This window comes from Malus sylvestris, chromosome 13 (genome assembly GCF_916048215.2).
Source record: "Malus sylvestris chromosome 13, drMalSylv7.2, whole genome shotgun sequence".
Taxonomy (NCBI): Eukaryota; Viridiplantae; Streptophyta; class Magnoliopsida; order Rosales; family Rosaceae; genus Malus; species Malus sylvestris.
The window spans coordinates 37,679,538-37,700,242 of record NC_062272.1 but is presented as its reverse complement, the minus strand read 5'-3'; the positions used below and the strand labels follow the sequence as shown (position 1 = coordinate 37,700,242).

Genomic DNA, 20,705 nt, shown 5'->3' with positions numbered 1-20,705 from the left:
TAGTTGATGTCGTAATGTGTGGAGGAACCGGGTTGGAGAGTCGGGTCACGGGTTGGATCCACAAAACTATAGGGGTAATTTTCTCCTTTCACTTATCAAAAAAATTTATACGCCGCAAATACAAACGCATCGAAACTACGAATAAGAATATAAAATATGAAATACGTAATTTTAAATGGTGAGATCTGAGGATGGGATTTCACATCGGATCCTTTTTTTGGGGATCCGAGGGATTCTGTGATCATAACAGTTCATCGTACATCGTGCGGTCATAAATCATTTAAAATTTAAAATTTAAAATTAAATATAAATAATACCTAACGAAAACTGAACGCACGATGTACGATGAACGGTCATAATCACAGGATCGGATCCCCAGGAAAAGGATCTTTGCAAGATCCTTTTCCAAAATTGTGCATCCTTTTCCAAAAAGAAGCACAATTGACCACTAAAAAGGGGCAATTCCGTCCTTTCACTGTGCTTAACAACGGTGAAGCTGCTAAACTGCCGTTGATGGTTGTCTGACTATTTTCATATGCTAATTCTCTAGCTAGCCGCGTATGCTTTTTCCACCGGGTACTACGGAGCACCCAAGAATGTACCGAGCACATAATTAATCAATCCCCAAGAACCCCACCAATATGAAATTTGATCCTCAAATGATGACAAAACAATGCAACGGTTTCTACAGAATTCCGATCAAACACTAGTGTTGAAATTATACATACAAATGAATTTTATGAAAGAATATTCCGGGAAAGAAATAAAACTCACCTCAACAGAAGCAAAAAGAAGTGCTACAGCGGTTCTATCAACCTCTCGAACCAAATACGCGCCTAAAATGGAATCCCTAAGTTTAAAATTATATAATCCTGCACCTTGAAACAAACTGCACAAATTGCAGCTTATGATGTACCACCGGAGCGAAAAGGGAACAAAACTTGCGTCCAGGAGGAGAGACATGATTCATATGCATTATTGAAACCGCAAATGATTTCTTTATTGTTCGATGTCACAGTTTCAGATAGAAGAGTGTACCACTGCACCGGTATTATATGTTCAAATAAAACGTCTTTTTAACTGCCTCCCTTCTGCTTGAGTGTAATCTTATCTCCCAAACTGAGAGCAATTCCTTGGGTCTTGCTCCTTATCCGGATATAGCCGCTAAGCTTTCCATCTGTTTGCTTTTCAATGCTCACATTCACCAAGGCATCCTCCCCAAACAAACTCTTTGCATACAAGTTGGCTGCCAGGAATCCGCACTCACCATCCAGTGCCGATCTGAATCAAACAGAGGATGTCAGAGTTGAATACAAATGCTTTGTGAGAAAACCAAAATCCATCATGTATGAATGACTACAAGTGTCCCGTGGCAAAAACTCAAAGCACAAAGGAAGATACACTGTTCATTTGTTCCTATTTTTGGTTAAGCTCACTCTTAGTTTACCATTCTGTTCTACTAGACTCCTTTGATCTATGGGTAAAAGCAGGATGTGATGTCAGACAATTGAACCAATTCCAACTAATAAGAAATCTTGGAATCATAGATCAGCCGGACTTCAATAACATTTTAATCTGATTTGGTTCATGCTAGCCAACACAACCAGACCTAAGCTTGGTCCTACATCTTACAGCCCGCAGAAAAGAAACAAGTCTAGATTTATTAATACAACAAATATTTATCTGCAATAAATAACAGAAGCCCATTCACAGTTCAGACTGACGACCAAATCTATCTTTATCATTTATCTCTACCTAAAATTAAAAAAATGCAAAAAAATCATCAGACCTAACAAGATTGATATAGCGAGCCCCAACTACATTTGCACATTTGACAATGAATGTGTTACAATAGAGGGAAATTCCAGAAACTTAAATCCTTTTCCCATTTACAACACAACTTCATTTACTTCATAATAAGGAAATATATTTCAGCAATAAGCATAGCATGGGTAGGTTATCCTGGAATCACAAATTCACAATTGTTTTTAAATATGTAACAGCTTGCGGTAACGCCAAACTAGGCATGATACTTTCGACTACCCTATGGTGTGAACATTTTTCTCACTGAACCCTAAATTGTAGTAAAAGCAATTCTAGCAGTGAAGAAGACGACTTACGGTGCAGTGAGGCACTTCATGTTAGTTGATTTCATAATATGGTCAAGAAATTCCTTCTCATCTTGAATTATAGTGTTGACAGCCACCTAAAACCGAACAGAATGTCATCAAGATTTAACACCATTTGCTCTTATAAAACAAAAACAAACAAAAAAAGGAAAATTAAGACCATTCATACACAATACAAAAAGAAGATATCACTAAGTAAAGTTTACATTGACCAGTTAATAACAAGTAAAAAAAAAAGAGTAACACTGAAAAAAAAAAGGCAACAACATCAACTTAAAATTGAATGAGAGGACATTTTTCCCTGCATAAATGAAATTTTCATCAACTAGAAAGTTTCAACCACCACATCACTTCATATTTAGCTATTAAATTTGTCACAGAACTTTTAGAGAGTGATTGCAGAAAAATCAATTCTTCCTTGTCTTTTATCAGCATGTACATATATAATTTCAGAGGCGCTGTACTACATTCAGTGTATGCTGCAGAATTCATGTACTTGTTATGTATTTACCTATTATTAAGTGCGTATTTTTGTATTCCCTATTCATTACATATCCAACAAAATGTGTGTCGCTACAGACTGAGACACTTAAATAAAATATAGTAGATGAGGGGAAAAAAGATCCCCGCCAATCTATACATGACACAGATACAAAAAGATAGACCAAGTTCATAAAGGGAGAAAAAGGCAACCGAGACAAGACAAATTCATCAAACCAGAAAGGATACAAGGAGATAGACCGAATTCAAAATGGGAAAAAAAGGGCAACCAAGACAAGATAAATTCATCAAACCACAAAAATGAATAAAATTTAATTATTTGATAAAACAGTAACAGAAATATTGCAATGCCCCCAAAGCTAGCGGTGCCAGCAAAATTTATGCAAGCAACTTTATTATTGATGTAGGAATCAGGCCAGAAAAGAATGCTGCATACCTTGTTCTCCCATTCAAACTCTGCCCACATGGTCCTGAAAGCTCCATCACTACAAACAGCAGGAGAGATGTAGTCCATAATGTCAATATGAATATCATTGAGGACAACAACTGTACGCTCATGCACATTCGAGGTCTCATAAACAATGTTTCCAAATATGACTCCAGTCTCAGTTGACGACACCTTGATATTAGCCTTTATTTGCTTACTAGATTCAGGAGCTAGAGTATAATTCTGTGGCCGCTCAACAAGCTTAAGATCACCCATGGTTGCCAACTCCAAGCACAAGTTCTGTAAGGTCTCCTTGGTTCGATTGATAACAGTGACATCAAGGACAATATCATAATGATGAACAGTCACATATGCTTCGGCATACACTGGGTCGCTAAATCCAGTGAGTTGGATGATTCGATTAAGCTTGTTTGCATCATCCCCGTCTTTGACAAACTCTCCTGTAGCACGTTTTAAATCATCTTGAACCTCATCTTCCAGTTCCAGTTGGCTCATACCCTTCATTTTAGATGTAGAATAGAGAATTAATTTAAATATAATACCAATCCAATATCCATCAAGTATGTTTTACAAAAATATCAAATTTAGCTATCACAAACCAATAGAATCCAAAAGATTCAAAATAAGACTAAAGGCTTGTTCGAAACTACCTAGACCTAACTTGGAAAATAGATTCCAATGAAACCTTAAGTCTGCAAGTGTTGTGGTATCGCGTTTATGAATTGGAAAAACGAACCAAACTCAAGAAACCGAAAACAAATAACCAAGATATATTACACCTAGAATTAACATGGTTCGGCTATATGTGCCTATCGTCCACGGGACAGCAATAACGAACTTTCACTATATCAATAATGAGTACAACAAATAATCTTGTCAAGTCTCTAGAATTAAGACTTGATGAGAAAACCTGAAAGAACAAGAACAAGAAATAAACTCTGATCTCTTTTCAATTCTCTTGCACACACTTTGTCCTTATAATCTTCTCTCACTCTAACTCCTTGAGTGGTAAACAATTTATTGTTTTGCTCCAATTGAAAACTAGTGCATTAGCCACTTTGTATAGACATAAAAAGGTATTCTTTAATAAGGAATACTAATCCTAATTGGAATCTAGTTATGAATCGTTCTCCAATTGAGAAACCAACTTCGATTGGGAAAACCACTGCAATTGAGAAAACAACTTCAATTGGGAAATCAATTTAATCCTCTAAGACTATAATTCCTAATAGACTTAAGACAACTCCTCATGGGCTAGAAAACCCAACAGTAAGCAAATTCTAGACATAGAACTAAGACCATAATATATCCTTGTGAAAGATAGCAAGATAAACAGCATGTCACTCAAAAGACATAAGCCCACCAGGAGAAGAATGAGAAAACCACATTTTCATATGATACATTTTGACATAAGCAATTGTATCTTTTAATCAATCATTGTATGCAATGATAATTTGTAACCATTCTACACAATTGTACTTTCTATAAAGCGTGGCTTTAATTATCTTCCGCTTAAACAAAAAAAAGTGGGCCCCACATATGACACATCATCAATTGATGATTCCCCTGACAGTCATCCTAATGACAGAACCATATTGTCAAAATCTCATGAGGAAAGGGTACTACTTACTAAAGACTCTAAATTGAAACCACAGGTATGAACATGCAACATCAGGATACTAAAATCAAATTAACCATAAACAATGCAAGAACTAACAGATAAGCAACCATACAGTGTAGTGTATCTAGTACATCACAAGTTATCTAAATTGGTCAGCATAAAAATTGAAATGGAAATAGTGAAAGGCAACTCCGTAAATTATATCAGATTTTACAGAATTGGCACATAAGGCTAGATATATATAGAGGACAATGAATGCGAAAGTTGTACCTTCCTGCTCTTTAAATGGTAAAAGTCAATAAGGTCGTCTGGTTGTGCATGAGAAATCAGAGACTTTGCTTTTATCTCTTCTGTCTCCCTTAATTGTTTTTCTGAAAGCATGTCAACAAAACTTTGACGGCAAGATTTCAGCCATATTTTTCTGATCTCATCACCAGTGTTGCATAGCAACCTTATGCAAAGGACAATCCTATCATAAGAATCACTGTCAATTGGATGTGGAAGAACTGGAGAGTGTCCTAATTGCAGCATGGAGACAACTATCAACAGTGCTTGTGAAGATGTTTTATTCACTTCAACTTTTGATGGTTGGACCTCTTCCAATCTCAGGACAAGCTTGGTCAGAGTGCATGCAACAACTGCTCCAAGGAAGAAGTCACCACTGAGAAGCAGGGATCTCAAGTTCCCAGATGCTAAGGATCCTTGAACTACGGTAGGATGGGAGAAAACAGTTTCAGATGCAGCACTCTGAGTGGCATAAGTTCCATCAGCAAGAATAGCTGGTCTTTTAGAAGACACGGTCATGGAGTTCAGTTGTGGAAACTTTTTTGAAGAATCATTACTTTCTTCTTCTGAAACTGAGAAAAAGGGCAATTCTCCAAGGCACTGTTTAATTGTTGCAATTCCACTCTCAACTTCAGAAAGTGACAGGCAATATTCTCCAATAATCCAAAGGGCACAAGAACAAACCTGTGATGCTCGGATTTGGTAGAAAGTGTCCAAAAGCCTTGTTATTATAGATACCCTCAATTTAGGGTTGGTTTCTATTATCTCTTGGACAAAAATAACCACATCAACAGCGGAAGCAACATTGCTGTCTCCCAAGAAATCCATCAACAGATGTACCACTGTGCTCGCAACTTCTGGGAACTTTATTGCACAAGAATGAATGGCTTGAATAAGCATCTGCCTGTATTCACCATTCTTTTCTAGCTCGCCATTCTGAGTCTTAACCACTTCCTTTTTCAAAGTAAGAACAACCTCATTGATGCTCTTGTGAGCAACCAAGTCAAGAACAATGTCTAGGGTCTTCCTCCTGATGTCAAGATTTGGACTAGAAAGTGCCCTAAGCACGTCCATGAACATATCAGCCACAACTTCCCTATGAGAAGACTTTAGCTCGGTCAGTCGATCAAGAACAATAAGCTTCACATTGTTGTCACTCTGAGAAAGAAGCAGCTGACAGTAGGTATTGGCAGCAGCTCTAATAGCAGTAGGAGCATACGACAAGGAAACAAGTGTCCCAGCACATTCATATACAACCGCAGTTGAAGGCGCATTCAGCAAAGATATAATGATCTTAATGTACCTCCCCTTCTCTCCACGGTTTGTTCTACACACTTTTCGTATCAGCTCTAACACAATCATCTGCAACAATTCACCCCATTCAGACACCCTATCAACATTGGTCAAAAGGTAATTAACTGCACGTTCCTGGGCACAAGTAAAGAGCATGAGAAATGCATTCCTCTTAGCAGATTGATCCTGCTCTGTAGAAAGAATCTTCTCAATCATTTCAGGTGCATCAACCAAGAGTTGCTCCCCATTTGGTAGCTTATATATAGACATCACAGCTAATATAGCATTTCTTCTAATATAAGGATGCCGATGCTCCAAATTTTGCAAAACAGAAGGGATTAAGGGCTCAACTATTTCAGCCTCATTCAATCGGCAAAGAAACCTCAAAGTTACACCACGAATATACTCATTGGGGTGCTGTAGGTTGTTCCTCAAATTTTGGCATATTAAAATCATTTCAGGCAAGACCCTACCCTTTTGATCAGTTTTGTCAATTATTTCCAAATATAGAAGCAACAACTTTTGGACGGTGTGGTCTTCAGAAGGCAAAACATATCTGACAATTGTAATAAAAAGTTGAGGTAACGTTTCACCATTCAACAAAAGCATGATTGCCTTTTTCATTGCATCAATCTTTGCATCCACGTCATTGCCCTCGAGAGATTCCTTGATTTCATTAGCAATTGCAGGTGTCCCTTTATCAAAGTGAACAAGCAGACTACAAGATTTCTCCATTTCTTTTTTGCTTCCTGAAAAACAATGGCTTCCTATTAGTTTAAATAATCAATGGAATGACTTAAGCATGTGGTAACCAATACATACACATACATATATAATTATATATATACACATGACTGGGCTGTTTGTCAAGGTACATAAAGGGCAATGCATTATATAGTTTGCTGCATAATCACATCTAAGATGTTTAAATTTGACTTATCTCCTCATAATACAAAATATTTAGCTCAACAAATGAAGCACCACGCTTTAAGAGCAGAAAATGAAATCACCAAGTTTATCAATATGTCATTTAGATGTACATACTACCCAACAACTCCGGCGCATTATATGTATTTGTCTTCATGCAGAATCAGAACGATTCATGCAAAGTTTACTACAGTGAACAAGCTCAACAAAATGTTGCAGACTTCTCTACTTCATATACACCTCCTTCCATGTTAGTATAATCGAAAAGAAACATCATGCCTTTGCACAGACTGACGAAACCCCCTTCTTCTGTCACATATATTCAGGATCTTGTTGCAGCGATTCACAGGAAGGATTATCAGACAGAGTCAATTGTAATTTGCAAGAAAACGGTACTTGTACTAGTAACTATTTTCGAATTTGCTCGAAACAGAACACATCAGATCTGAAATTCTAGCCTTAACGAAATTGCGTTGGCTGAATTAATCAAATGTACATTACTGATCTGCGTCTACATTTACTTTCAAGCCTTGTTGCAATTTCTATAAGCAGAAGAAGAAGAATTCTTTTCAATTTCAAATCAAATTCTACCATTTCAGATCAACAAACAAACAAACAAAAGAAGCGGACAAGATTTAGCTTCGGAATGAGAAACAAGCTAAAGCACTAATCAATCAAATCACATATTTCAGCGCTAATCAATTGACGAGAGAAAAGTTGAAATCAAACAAAAACCAGAAGCTCTTTTCCAAGTAAATCCGGCATCTTTTTACGTCAATAAGAATAGATCATCTAAATTTTCTCGGTAACCAAACAGAAAAGAATGATCAAGTTTTGAGATCTGCAGATTAGCAGAGAGAGAGAGAGACTGACCTGCGTCAAAATTTGAGTCGAGCAGATGCAGCGACGTAGAGAGTGCAGAGAGATATCAGATCCAAAAAATGGTTGGATATTTATATCATATTTAGAGAAACCAGTTTACAGGCTCATAGTCTTTCCGCGGGACACGGTTTTACCCTTTTTATCTTGCGAGTCTTTAAGGAAAAGTTTGGTACAGTTTATTTTAAAAAAAAATTATATTTTTACATTAAAATGTTAAATATAATATTATTTATTTTACTTTTTATTTTATTCTTATCGTAAAAGCTTAAAGTTTTCAAACCGTTTTCATTAGTTTTCTTTTTTATCTCACCCAGCTCTTTCTCATTTTTATCATTTGTTTTTTTATTTTTTATATTTTTTATATTTTTCCCGTGAAACAGGCCGTACTGACTAGTTTTCTACACAATTGCTATTGCTAATAAAAGATATCACCTATTATTATTACGGTGTAGTCGTACTTCTCTTTACTATAAATAAGAGGTGTTAGACTTTACTTTCGCTAAAAGCGAATTTGAACTATATTATTATAACCACTTCATTATGAGGTCCCTTAATGTAAAATATCATTTGTTCAAAAAAAAAAATTCCTATAAAATATAATTTTAGGTGTTATTCGTCCGATTAATGTTTTTCATATGTTCAAAAATTAAATTATTTGTTCAAAAGATGCTTGACACACGTGTTAATTGATGACAAAAGATATTATAGTTCATGGCTGTCATTACTCCCATAAAAATGTGATATGTTTATATAAGTTAATTATGATTAATTATTTCTTAATTCATACTAATTTTTTTTTTTTTTGGGGTAATAGGATGCTTTATAAAATATCATAAGGTTGTATATCAGAAAGCACAAAGTCTATTCAAAACTAAATGTAAATATTTCGAACGAGGAAGAAAGCGTCGCAAATTCCTCAAGTACAACTCCAGTCAGTCATATCATTAGCCTACACCTCATCCATAATCTCCAAAACCTTTCAAATAATTAAGGAACCTACTAAAAAAATAGTTACATAAAAAGTCAAAATAAATGCATGCAAAATAGTATCATACAACACAAAGATTTACATAAAATGTGTTTACCGTCATGTGACGTCCTAATGCTATAATATATTGTCATGTGAACTTACACATGCCAATGCACTATTGGACAAAGGATACCACATGGCAGTAAGCATGTTTCATGTGAGTTGCTCTCATATAACACACTCAAGCCTAACATTATTCTTTAACTAAGAAAACCTAATAGTAAATCACAATGGCAAAATTAAGTAAGTAAAATTGCTTTATGGGAAACTTTTTGAAATGCCATATGAACTTATACATTTATTTTCAAATTGTCATACAAACTAAAATTTTAAGCGATTTGTCAATATCAAGGTTTTGAAATCATTAATTTGTCATCTCACCTAACTTCGTTAAATTTTTTATCCAAAATAAATCATGCACAATGCACATGACTTGTGTTCAGGTTTCTTTCAGCCATTTGAGCCCTTTACACAATTTTATTTTATTTTATTTTGTATTCTTATACATAGATATATATACACATGGGGTAGGGGAATACATTGGTTTTGGGACTTTAGACCTCCTTTTCTCAAGTCCTCTACTTCTCTTTAGTACGAACCCAAAACATTTGGTTGGTAAATAGAACATGTCGGATTCATTAACATGTCAGGTTCGTTTCAAAAACATAATGTCAACTACAGAAAAAACATGAGATGTTACCCATATAACCTCATTCTATACCCAACTTAAAACATTAAATGAGAATTGTCTTTTTCACCCCATTGCATACTTACCATCAAGTACAAGGGAAGTGAGGCTCACACTTTTCTATCTCTTCGTTAATGGCCTCCAAAAACTTCAATTCACCTTGTTAATGTCACAGCCCGTCCTGGGATAATTTTATCGACGGTGTGAAATGACGGTTTTACCCTTAAACGTGGGTAGTGGTGTGACTTAGTTTTAGGGTCCAAGTTATTTTCCTAAGTATGTGGAACTAATTGGAAATTTAGTTGTTTTGTTGTTTTGGTTGGTTGGAGTGGACAACTTTGGACCTCACACACACCCCATCTCTCTCTCTCTCTCTCTCCTTCCCGTGTACTCTCTCTCCTCCCTTTCGATTTTCTTCTGTTTCCGTCAACTTTGTACGGACGAACTCCAAGCCTTCCATTTCAGGCACGGATTGAGGTTTTAAAGGTAACATTCAAACTCTTTGCATGCCTAGGAGTTGATTTATACCTTTATTTGGACTTAAAACCTTCGAAAACCCTAGTTTCTCACGAACTCCGATTTAGGTATTGTTCATGCACTAATTATTACAGGGGTTTTAGGAGATTTTGAGCTTCTAGGGAGCTTTGAATCATCCTCACGAAGCTTGGAAGAAAAATGGCATGATTTGGACGTCGGGAAATTGAGATATATGCATTTGAAGTTTGGCCGGAATTATCGTGTTTTCTCTGGCGAGATCCCGTGATTTTTGGAGCTTGGAATTGGTAAGATTATGTTCTATTTGTCCTAAGCTTCAATTTGGTTCAAGTTTCATGGAATTTGGTTGAAAATTGACTGAGATATCAAGGTTTTTCAAATTCCCAGTTTTCCGGCAACGACGATAGTCACCGGAGTTCGAAGATAGGGGATGACAGAATATTCCTTCAACTTTGAGGAATATTCCTAACGGCGTTGGTTAGGTTTAACAGTTTCTGTTACTTTTTAACAGAATATTCCTAACGGGGTTAGGGGATTTCGGTAGGGTCCATGCGGGTGGCAGCTGTGGATGCAAATTTTCACCTCTTCGATCTTGGACGATTTTGCACCTACAAAACAACTAGCACCTTAGGTTAAGGCCAAAAGCCTCACGCGCCCACGATGAATGGGGGGGGGGGCTTTGGCCAAAGAACCTCCGATGCCAAAGTTAGAATTTTAGAGAGAAATAGTGTTTAGAGTGTTTTGGAATTTTTGCAAGAGATTTGGAATGAGTGTTTGGTAGAAATGGGTGACTATTTATAGGACCAAGTTGGTCCACATTTTCAAGAAAGTGGCCGGCCCTTTTGTGTGTTTTTGGGTGAATTTTGTGTTTTAATTAGCCACTTTATTGGCTAATAAAATACAATAGAAATAAATGGGAAGTTACCAAATTGAATGGTTATCATTATTTGGCTAATGAAGTGGAGGAAATCTGAAAAGGTAAGGAAAAAGAGAGGGAATGTGGCCGGCTCCTAGGTGGGAGTTTTGGGTTTTATTTTTGGTTTAATTAGCCAATTAATTGGCTAATTAAATATGAAAGGAGATGTTTTAGTATTTATGGTATTGATTGGCTAAAAAGAGAAGGAAAGGTGGAAAAGGTAGAAAAAAAGGTGATGGAATAGGTTTTGAATGGGGTAGCCGGCCCTATACCATTTTTTAGGTTTGAGTGGATGTTTCAAATTGATAATTAAGGGATGATTTTAGGAGATATGGGAAGAATATATTATTTAGATAATTAATTAACTAAATAATATATTTGGGAAATTAAGTTTTGGAAATAATTACCTAAAATAAGATAATTTGGAATTGGTTACCTCTTCTGGAGCATTTTTGAATTGGTTGAGGATGATTACCCACTACTTGCGCGTAGGAATCCCGGTACGCCTCAAGGGTATTTTTGTCCTCGTTCGTTCAAAAGTCCACGTGTCGCCTGGTGAATATTTTTGGCTCCACAAATGCCCCCACACCTGTTGAGCTGTTTGCAGAAAAGGGCAATAGGTGTAGAGATTTTCTTGCTTTAGGAAACTCTGAACTGCTTCCTATTTTGTTGTTGATTCTCTCTTTCAATAGGAAATTAAATCCTTCTAGGAAAGGGAAATAAATTTCCCCAAAGCTTATTTAAGTCCACCTTAAGTGGATTGTTAAATCAACTTTTAGAGAGAAACTTATTCATCCTTACAAGAGAAAAAGAGAGCTTAGAGGATATTTGTTCCCCCTCCTCTAACAATCTTCTACATCTTGTCCGTGTAAAGGATCGCTCTTCGTTGCTTCCAGGTAAGAAAAATTTGATTTTCTTGTCTTCTTGATTTTTTATTTTGGTTTTTTTTTGCTGGGCTATGGTGAATGGATGATTAGCCAAGCCGTGGGGCTTGGCAATTTGGCTGGTTCCTGCGGCTTTCAACTCTTTTTTTTTTTTTTTTTTTTTTTTTTTTTTGAAAACAACTCTCTAACAAATCTTCCTTGTACTTTTGTAGAATTTTCAAGCATGTCCTCCTCGAGCCGCAAGAATGATGATGGTGTGCCCCCGTTGTATCGTCAAGGCGGGTCTTTGAGCAAGATTGGCTACTTCAAAGCTGCTCACCTCAAGATTAACTCCGACAATTTGTTTAGAGATTTTCTTGAAACGTATTGGCATGCCATTCCGTCGGGAGTGCGTGTGAGGCGAGTTAAGGATGGTAGCAGCGGGGAACCATGCAGTGGAACTCGGAGAGCTATCAAGTTCCATCCTTACTATTTTGTGTTGGGGTTTACTTTCCCTATGCCGCGTTTCTTCCAAGAAGTGCTTTGCTCTATGAAATGTGCGCCTGCCCAATGTTCCCCGAATGCGGTCCGAGTGATGGTGGGGTTCCACAATTTGAACCAATTCTTTGATTTGGGACTAACCACCAACGAATTTTGGTATTTCTTTGACATAGGTCGTATTGATGGAGTTGGACAACTGCGAATCCGTCATAAGCTTTTTGATAATTCGAGCAAAGGAGATCATGATTGGGCCAAAGAGACTTTGGAGATAAGTGGAGAATGGGAATCTGATTCTTCTCCCGAGCTGCGTGTATCAACGGTCTTCATATCTGGTAAGCAGACTGCTTAGTCTTTTCGGCTGCTTTGCTTTAGTGCCAAATCATTCTTCAATTTTCTGATTGTCTTCTGTTTTTTTTTTTTTTTTGTAGATTCGGAATTTGGCTCAACTCCTAGGGTTTCTCCAGATATGAAAAAAGTGCATGTCGCTCTGGGTATTCCTTCTGAGTATCGTGAGTGGCGTTGGCTGCTTAGTCCTCTTCGTAGGGAAAAAGGTGGACTACCCCCAGAAGAAGAAATAAAACGGATCAAGGCAGACGCGATGGCTCGTCCTATCACTGTGGTGGAGCCTACTACCAATGAAGGTGGGAAAAAGAAACATTCCCCGCCTGCTCAAGAGATGCCTGCTGAGAAGAAAACAAAGATTGCTCGTGGGGATTCTCCGGCTGCTCCCAAGATTGTGATTGACCTGACTTCCTCTAAGGGCGAGAAAGAACGAACTGCTACATTTGTGCCGGTAACTCCTATTGCTTCGAAAGCTGCTAGCTCGATTGCTGAAAAAATTGCTCAACGTAAAAGTTCTTCCGTGCATTTGGTACCGAAGTTTGTGCCGAAACGTCCGTCCGGGACTAAACCTGACTTACCCTTGAAGAGACTTGCTACTATGAAAAGTGATAAGGTGCCCCTGTCTGCTAAAATGGCGCCGAAAACTGCTTCTTCCGCTGCTGCAACCAACTCATCTGCTGATAAGAATGAAGTTGCTCGCTCAGGCAGGCTTGAAGAATCCGCCAAGGCCGTTTCTGGGGAGGCTGCTAAGATTTGTGCGCTTTTGAAACCAGATCTTCTTGAAGACATGGATGTATGTGCCCAGTTTGTTGATGGCGTCAAAGAGATTGTTGGTCCGAGTCTTTTTGCAAAGCACACACCCAAGTATAGGAAGACTGCTCTGCTAGCCATGATGCAGAAAACAACAATTCTGGCAGCCGAGTCTATGTTCCTTGACCAAGAAGACACCAAGGCTGCTAAAGAGATGGCAAGAACTATGGCTGCCGAAGCTTATTCATCGGCCGAAAAAATAAAAAAATTGGAATTTGAGCTTGCTGCTTTGAAGGAATCTAATACTTCTGCCCCCACTTCTCTGCAGCTTGAGGCCGCTCACCAGGAGATCATGGATTTGAAGACTAGGTTTGATGCGATCCAAACAAAGAATGAAAGTGCAGAGAAGGAAATCGAGCGTTACATACCTCAGATTCAAGATCTTGAGCGTTCCATATCTGAACTTCGCTCCGCTGCTTATGCAAAGGATGAAGAATTGATTGCTACTTACAACCAAGCGATCCACTTCAAAGAGGTTGTTGACAGGCTTGAGCCTCAAGTGTCGGAACTTCAAGGTGTTTTGAAGACCAACGACAATCTGAAGAAGGAAATTGAGGAGTTGCAGCGGGTTCGTGCTTGCCTGCTTGAGGAGAATGAGCAGTTGAAGAGTGAGAAAGATGGTTTCGAGGCTTCGCTTATTCAGAACCAAACCGATTTCTACAAGCTGGGATATGTAGATCATCTCTATGGGCGGCCGTCTGACTTTGAGTTTTCCGGTAAAGACTTCGAGACCTTCTCTATTTGTAGCAAGTATCACAACACTTTAGGACTTGGTGTAGGTTATTCTACGTTTGACAGAAGTGAAGCTTATCAACTACGTAGCATGTCGGCAGTGGATAAAATCTTAGTGTGCGCACGCTAACTTGTTTAACCTTTCACAATAATGTGCGGTTGCATAAGTCTAGTGTGGTTCTACTGCTCGAAGGGCAAGCCGTAGGCAGTCTTCTGGAAATCCGTAGGCTACTTTAGTGCACTCGGTAGCAGCTTTAGGTTTCCAGGGCAGCCGCCAATTGGGTGTGCTGCATAATGTGCCCCCTCCGTCTCTAGGGCCCGGTTCCCTGCGGATTAAGCCGATAGACCCATAATCCTTCAACTAGCTAAGCCTTGAAACAGACCATTGTGGCTACTTCTAGGAATCCCGGCGCAAGCCATCATGCACCTAGTTATTCTAGGGCAGCCAAGCTCATCCACGTCTGGATATTCGGAGTGTTGAGTTTATCCTCCCTCCTTGGAGAGCACAGTTGGTCCCTTGGGGGGTGTAATTTTCTTTTGAAGTGCAGAAAGAAATAAGTTGTTGTAGACATATATTAAAGCCAAATTACAAATTACTTTTGAATTCTTTATTGAAAAATAAAATGAGCAAATAACTTGGTTGCAAAGACTGCATGATGATTGGATAGTCCTCGGTTTACGAGGTGGTGCCCGTTGAGATGCTCGAGTCTTCGGGTCTTGATATAGTGTGAAGTCACACATGGTATTTTCTCAAATTGTAGGCATTCCATTGCTTCTCGATCTCTTTATCATTCATGGTAGCAAGAGTATAACTGCCTTTGCCGCCGACTCTGTTGATCTTGTAAGGACCTTCCCAGATGGGGTCCATTTTTTTCGAGCCTTCTCTGCGGGCAGTGATGAAAGCTTTTCTTAGGACTAGGTCTCCGGGTTGGAACTGCCGGATCTTGGCCCTTTTGTTGTAGCTGGAAATGAGTTGCTGCTGGTAGGCTGCAATGCGGGTGATGGTTTGTTCGCGCCTTTCTTCTGCCAGATCTAAATCTGTGGCCATTTCTTTACTGTTCCGCTCAACGTTTGGCAATAGAGTGTTGATGCTTGGCACGATGATGTTGGGAGGTATGATTGCCTCTGAACCAAACGCCAAAGAGAAAGGAGTTTCATCGGTTGCTCGTCTTTTGGTGGTGCGATATGCCCATAAACATCCTGGGAGCTCATCTGGCCATTTTCCCTTTTTGTCGGTGAGGGATTTCTTGAGGCAGTTGAGAATCGTCTTGTTGGATGCTTCAGCCTGCCCATTGCCTTGAGGATATCTTGGTGTGGACATGTGTTGTTTGATGCCGTATTTTTGGAAGAACTTTGCCAAATCTTTTCCCACAAATTGAGGACCGTTGTCAGTGACGATAGACTGAGGGATACCAAATCGGCAAATGATGTTCCTCCATATAAAGCGCTCTATGTCCGTCTGAGTCGTGGTTGTCATGGGTTCTGCTTCTACCCATTTGGTGAAATAGTCGGTTGCCACGATGATCATGCATCTGCCCCCCGTAGCAGGCGGCATAGGCCCTACCAGGTCGATTGCCCACTGCATGAATGGCCAAGGACTCGTTTGCGGGTGTAGCTCACTGGCGGGTAGTGCTGGTACTGGTTTGTAGCGTTGGCAACGGTCGTATTTTTGTACTAACTCCTTAGCATCTTGGTGCATGGTAGGCCAGTAATAGCCTGCGTTAAGAGCCTTTTGGGCTAAGGATCGACCTCCAGAGTGATTCCCACAAACGCCTTCGTGGATTGAGCTTAGAACCTTCAAGTCATCGGGAGGTGCCAGGCAGCGGAGATGTGGTCCGGTGTAGGATCTTCGGACGAGAATGCCATTCCACATATAGTAGCGTGCCGACTTAATTTGGAGCTTCCTTGACTCCAATCTTTTTGTGGGTAATGTGCCGTTGACTAAGTAGTCTATAATTGAACTTTGCCAAGTGGGAGTTACACTAACCTGTGACACTTCGGCTATCGACTCCATCTCTATGCTTGGCTTGTCTAGATATTCCACCGGAATGGAGCGTTTGAATTGGTGGTCAAGGGCGGAGCCTAAACCAGCTAGTGCATCTGCATGTGCATTGTCTGCCCGCGGAACTTGAGTAAGAGTGTAAGTCTGAAATGCTTCAAGCTGCTGGCGTACTTTCTCTAGGTATTGTGCCATCCTTGGGTGTTTTGCCGTGTATTCCCCAGTAGCCTGGCTGGTGATTAGTTGGGAATCAGAATGAATTGCGAGTTTCTTCACCGCCAAGTCTTTTGCCATTCGGAGGCCTGCTAGTAGAGCCTCGTACTCTGCTTCGTTATTGGATGCTTTGAAACCTAGAGTGATCGCCTGCTCGAGCATTGAGCCATCTGGAGTAACAAGAACTACACCTGCTCCCGAGCCTTTATAGTTGGATGCACCATCGACATGCAAGTTCTAGAAATCTTTATTGGATGGAGTAAGTGTGGCTAAGGTACTCTCGGCTGCTTCTGGGGCGTCGTCGGGCCGCACTGTTGCGTTGCCTAGGCTAGGTGTGAATTCTGCCACGAAATCTGCCAAGGCTTGGGCCTTTATCGCTGTGCAAGGTTGGAAAACTAAACCATATTGGCCAAGTTCCAATGCCCATTTCATCACTCGTTGAGAAGCGTCCGGACCATGTAATATTGATCGTAAGGGATATTGAGTCATAACAATGACTGTATGAGCTTGAAAGTAGGGTCTGAGCTTCTGAGCCGCAACAACTAACGCCAAAATTAATTTTTCAATCTTCGGATATCTTGTTTCCGCATCGAGAAGAGCTTTAGATGTGTAGAATACCGGCAGTTGGGCCCCCAGCTCTTCTCGTATGAGAGCAGAGCTCACTGCTACCTCGGAAACTGCCAAATAAATATATAAATCCTCCGCTGCTTCCGGCTTGGATAGTAAGGGAGGTGATGTGAGATAATTCTTCAAGTCTTGGAAAGCTTTTTTGCATTCTTCATCCCATTTGTTTCTTTGTGCCCTCTTGATAGCTTTGAAAAAGGGTTTGCATCGATCAGTGGATCGTGAGAGGAAGCGATTGAGGGCGGCTGCTCGTCCGGTCAAGCTTTGGATCTCCTTCAAGGTAGTTGGAGATTTCATCTCTATGATTGCTTGGATTTTCTTGGGATGTGCTTCAATTCCTCGTTGGGTTACTAAGTACCCTAGGAATCGACCTGAAGATACTCCAAACGTGCACTTGGTAGGGTTGAGCTTCATCTTGTACCTTCTAAGGATATTGAAAGTTTCTGCTAAATTGCGAATGTGATCTGATCGCTGCTTGCCCTTTACCATGATATCGTCGACATAGACCTCCATGGTTACCCCAATTTGCTTTTTGAACATCATATTTACTAGCCTTTGGTAAGTGGCTCCCGCGTTCTTGAGGCCAAAAGGCATGACCTTGTAGCAGTAAGTGCCTCGCTCTATCACGAACGCAGTTTTCTCCTTGTCGGGCTCATGCATGGCTATTTGGTTGTAGCCGGAGTATGCGTCTAAGAAACTAAGTAACTGGTTTCCAGAAGTTGAATCTACTAATAGATCAATCCGGGGGGACAGGATAATGGTCTTTTGGGCATGCTTTGTTGAGGTCGGTGTAGTCTACGCAAACCCTCCATTTGCCCTTCTCTTTCTTCATGACTAGTACGACATTAACAAGCCATGCCGAGTGTGCTACCTCTTCTATGAAACCGGCCTCCAATAGTTTGTCGATTTCTGCCTCGATGATCGCTACTCGTTCGGGAGTGAAATGTCTTCTTTTTTGAATTACTGGTTTGGCAGTTGGATCGACGTGCAGCTTGTGGCAGGCCACTTTGGGATCAATACCGGGCATGTCGGATGGTGACCATGCGAAGATATCTCGGTTTTTCCTAAGGAAAATTGTGAGTTCTTCCTTCTCGTCTGGGCTTAGTCGTGAGCCAATTTTAGCCGTCTTTTCCGGCTGCTGGGGATTAAGAATGATGTCTTCGGCGTCCTCTTCGGGTTTCCATCCTATCTTGTCTGCTTGGGTGCCATCTTCTCGATCCACCTGCTGTAATTGCTATTTGGCAATTTCTTTGCCCTTTTGGACTTCGGTAACCTCTATGGGGGTAAAGGTCTTCTTCTTTGTTTCTTTTAACATTTGCACAGTGCATTGTCGGGATGAGGCCTGGTCAGACTTGATCTCTCCGACTCCTCCTCCCGGGATGCGGAATCGGATTTTTTGATACTTGACGGAAGTGACAGCATCCAGCTTGATCAACCAAGGTCTCCCAAGAATCCCATTGTAGGGAGATGGGTCGCTTACAATCGTGAATGTTTGCTTTGAGACGACTGGCGGTGTTTTTACGTCAAGTACGATATGGCCGATGGCAGTTGAGGTGTGTCCGTTGAATCCAGTAAGTACCTCTGCCCGGCGTATGATTGTACTTTCCAGGCCCATCTTCTGAATGACTGAAAGTTGAAGTAGGTTGACCGCACTTCCATTGTCAACCATCATCCTGTCGACTATAGCATGGGCTAGTTGGACAGATACTACTAATGCATCGTCGTGTGGGAAATCGACTCCTTCTGCATCCTGCTCCGTGAAGCCAACGATAGGTCCAGGTTGGGTATTGACTGCTTGAACTTGTGAGATTAGTAAAGCCTGCTGGATCTTCCTCTTTTTGGAGTTATTAGTAGCCCCTAAGTGCTCGGATTCAGCGAAAATGCCATTGATTCGAATCATCTTAGTTGGTGGCTCCTCATCTCCGTCAGCATTCCTTTTTGGTTGCTCAACTGGCTTGTCCAAATATCTATCGACTTTGCCTTCTTTCACGAGTTTCTCTAGGTAGTTCTTCCAAGTGTAGCAATCGTTGGTTGTGTGACCGGGACCTCGGTGGAATGCGCAATACTTAGTGTGGTCCAACTTGGAAGTATCTCCTTTTGACTGCTTTGGCAACTTGAACCATGGTTCATTCTTGACGTCACGAAGGATTTGATGAATCGGAATCGAGAACTTAGAATAGTTGTTGGTCATCGGGCCTTCTTTGGTCGTGGGTCGGTCCCTGCGCTTGAACTCCTGCCTGCTCTTGTTGGGTTGTTTTTCATCCTTCTTTTGAGCAGCTGCCAACTCTTTTCGAGGCTGTTCGGGAGCCTTTTCTGCTTGTCGAGCCTCGTCCCAAAGCGCATGCTTTTCTGCCATAGCAAAGGAATCTGCTAGAGTTAGGTATTCTTTCATGATCATTTCTCCAAACAGTGGGTGGTCTGCTGGTAGTCCTTTTTGGAAGGCTGCACTTGCTATCGAGTTGTCGCATCCGACGATCTTCGCCTTCTCTGCTTTGAATCTCTTCACGTAATCGCGAAGCGACTCTTTTGGGTTTTTCTTTACGTTGAACAAGTGATCGGACTTCTTCTTAATCGATCGATAAGATGAGTATTCTTTGGTGAAAACCAAGGAAAGATCATCAAAATTATGGATGGATCGTGCCGGCAAGGTATGAAACCAATCTTGTGCCTTGCCTTGTAAAGTAGTGGCGAATAGTTTGCACATAAGGGCGTCATTATTCCGATAAAGGACCATCGCATTTCGGTAATGCTTCAAGTGTCTTTCGGGATCCTCATCTCATTTGAAAGATGTGAAGTGCGGTATGCTAAACTTGCGTGGAGGCTCTGCCTGCTCGATCTCATCCGCGAAAGGTGACCTGCTCATGTTGGTCACATCTCGCCTTAGTGCCTCATCAACCATTTCGTTGCGCCGAAAATCACGCATCCGTTCATTGAAAAGCCTTTCTACTTCTTCTTGGATTTGCTTTTGTTGGGGTAGCGGAGCTTTTGGCTGCCCTTGGTCTTTTTCTACCGGTCTAGGCTGCTCTTCTTCTCGGTCGGCTCGTCTACGCTGTGGCTGCAATGGATGAGATAGATTCCTAGCAGGCGAGGGATTTCTTTGCAGGCTTCCGGTTGAACTAGAGCCAGATTGAACGATCGTTTCCTTCCGTTTGTCAGGTTGCCTGCTCCGATGTGATGTGGAGGATACTCCTTGTGAGCCTAATCGCGAATGAATGCTTTGCTTGGAAGGTTGCCCATGTTGATTATCAAAGCGTGGCCCCAACCGTGAATGTATACTTTCTCGTGGGCCTAACCGAGAGTGCACGCTCCTCCGCGCGCTAAGACGGGAGTATACGCTATTTCGGGGGCCCAATCGAGAGTGTGCACTGTCTGAATGCTCGACTTGTGATGGGTTGAATGGCTGCTT

The 20,705-nt window shown here is 40.6% G+C and overlaps 2 protein-coding genes across 3 annotated transcripts; both read right to left on the bottom strand.

The window, feature by feature from the left end:
• Nucleotides 1-640: 640 nt before the first annotated feature.
• Nucleotides 641-8,209, bottom strand: LOC126596250 (coatomer subunit beta-1-like). 2 transcript variants are annotated; one of them, XM_050262768.1, is made up of 5 exons: nucleotides 8,078-8,209; nucleotides 4,970-7,026; nucleotides 3,067-3,576; nucleotides 2,121-2,206; nucleotides 641-1,281 (listed from the first exon to the last, which is right to left on the bottom strand). In XM_050262768.1, the coding sequence occupies exons 2-5, from the start codon at nucleotides 7,010-7,012 to the stop codon at nucleotides 1,077-1,079; spliced, it is 2,844 nt and encodes a 947-aa protein (XP_050118725.1). In that variant the 5' UTR covers nucleotides 7,013-7,026; nucleotides 8,078-8,209; the 3' UTR covers nucleotides 641-1,076. The 2 variants fall into 2 exon arrangements, with proteins under 2 accessions (XP_050118725.1, XP_050118726.1); XM_050262769.1 differs by lacking the exon at nucleotides 2,121-2,206 and having other exon boundaries at nucleotides 1,181-1,281.
• Nucleotides 8,210-18,533: 10,324 nt separating this feature from the next.
• On the bottom strand, nucleotides 18,534-19,697 carry LOC126595472 (uncharacterized). Its single transcript, XM_050261755.1, has one exon. The coding sequence runs from the start codon at nucleotides 19,695-19,697 to the stop codon at nucleotides 18,534-18,536; it is 1,164 nt and encodes a 387-aa protein (XP_050117712.1).
• Between the last annotated feature and the right edge of the window lie 1,008 nt (nucleotides 19,698-20,705).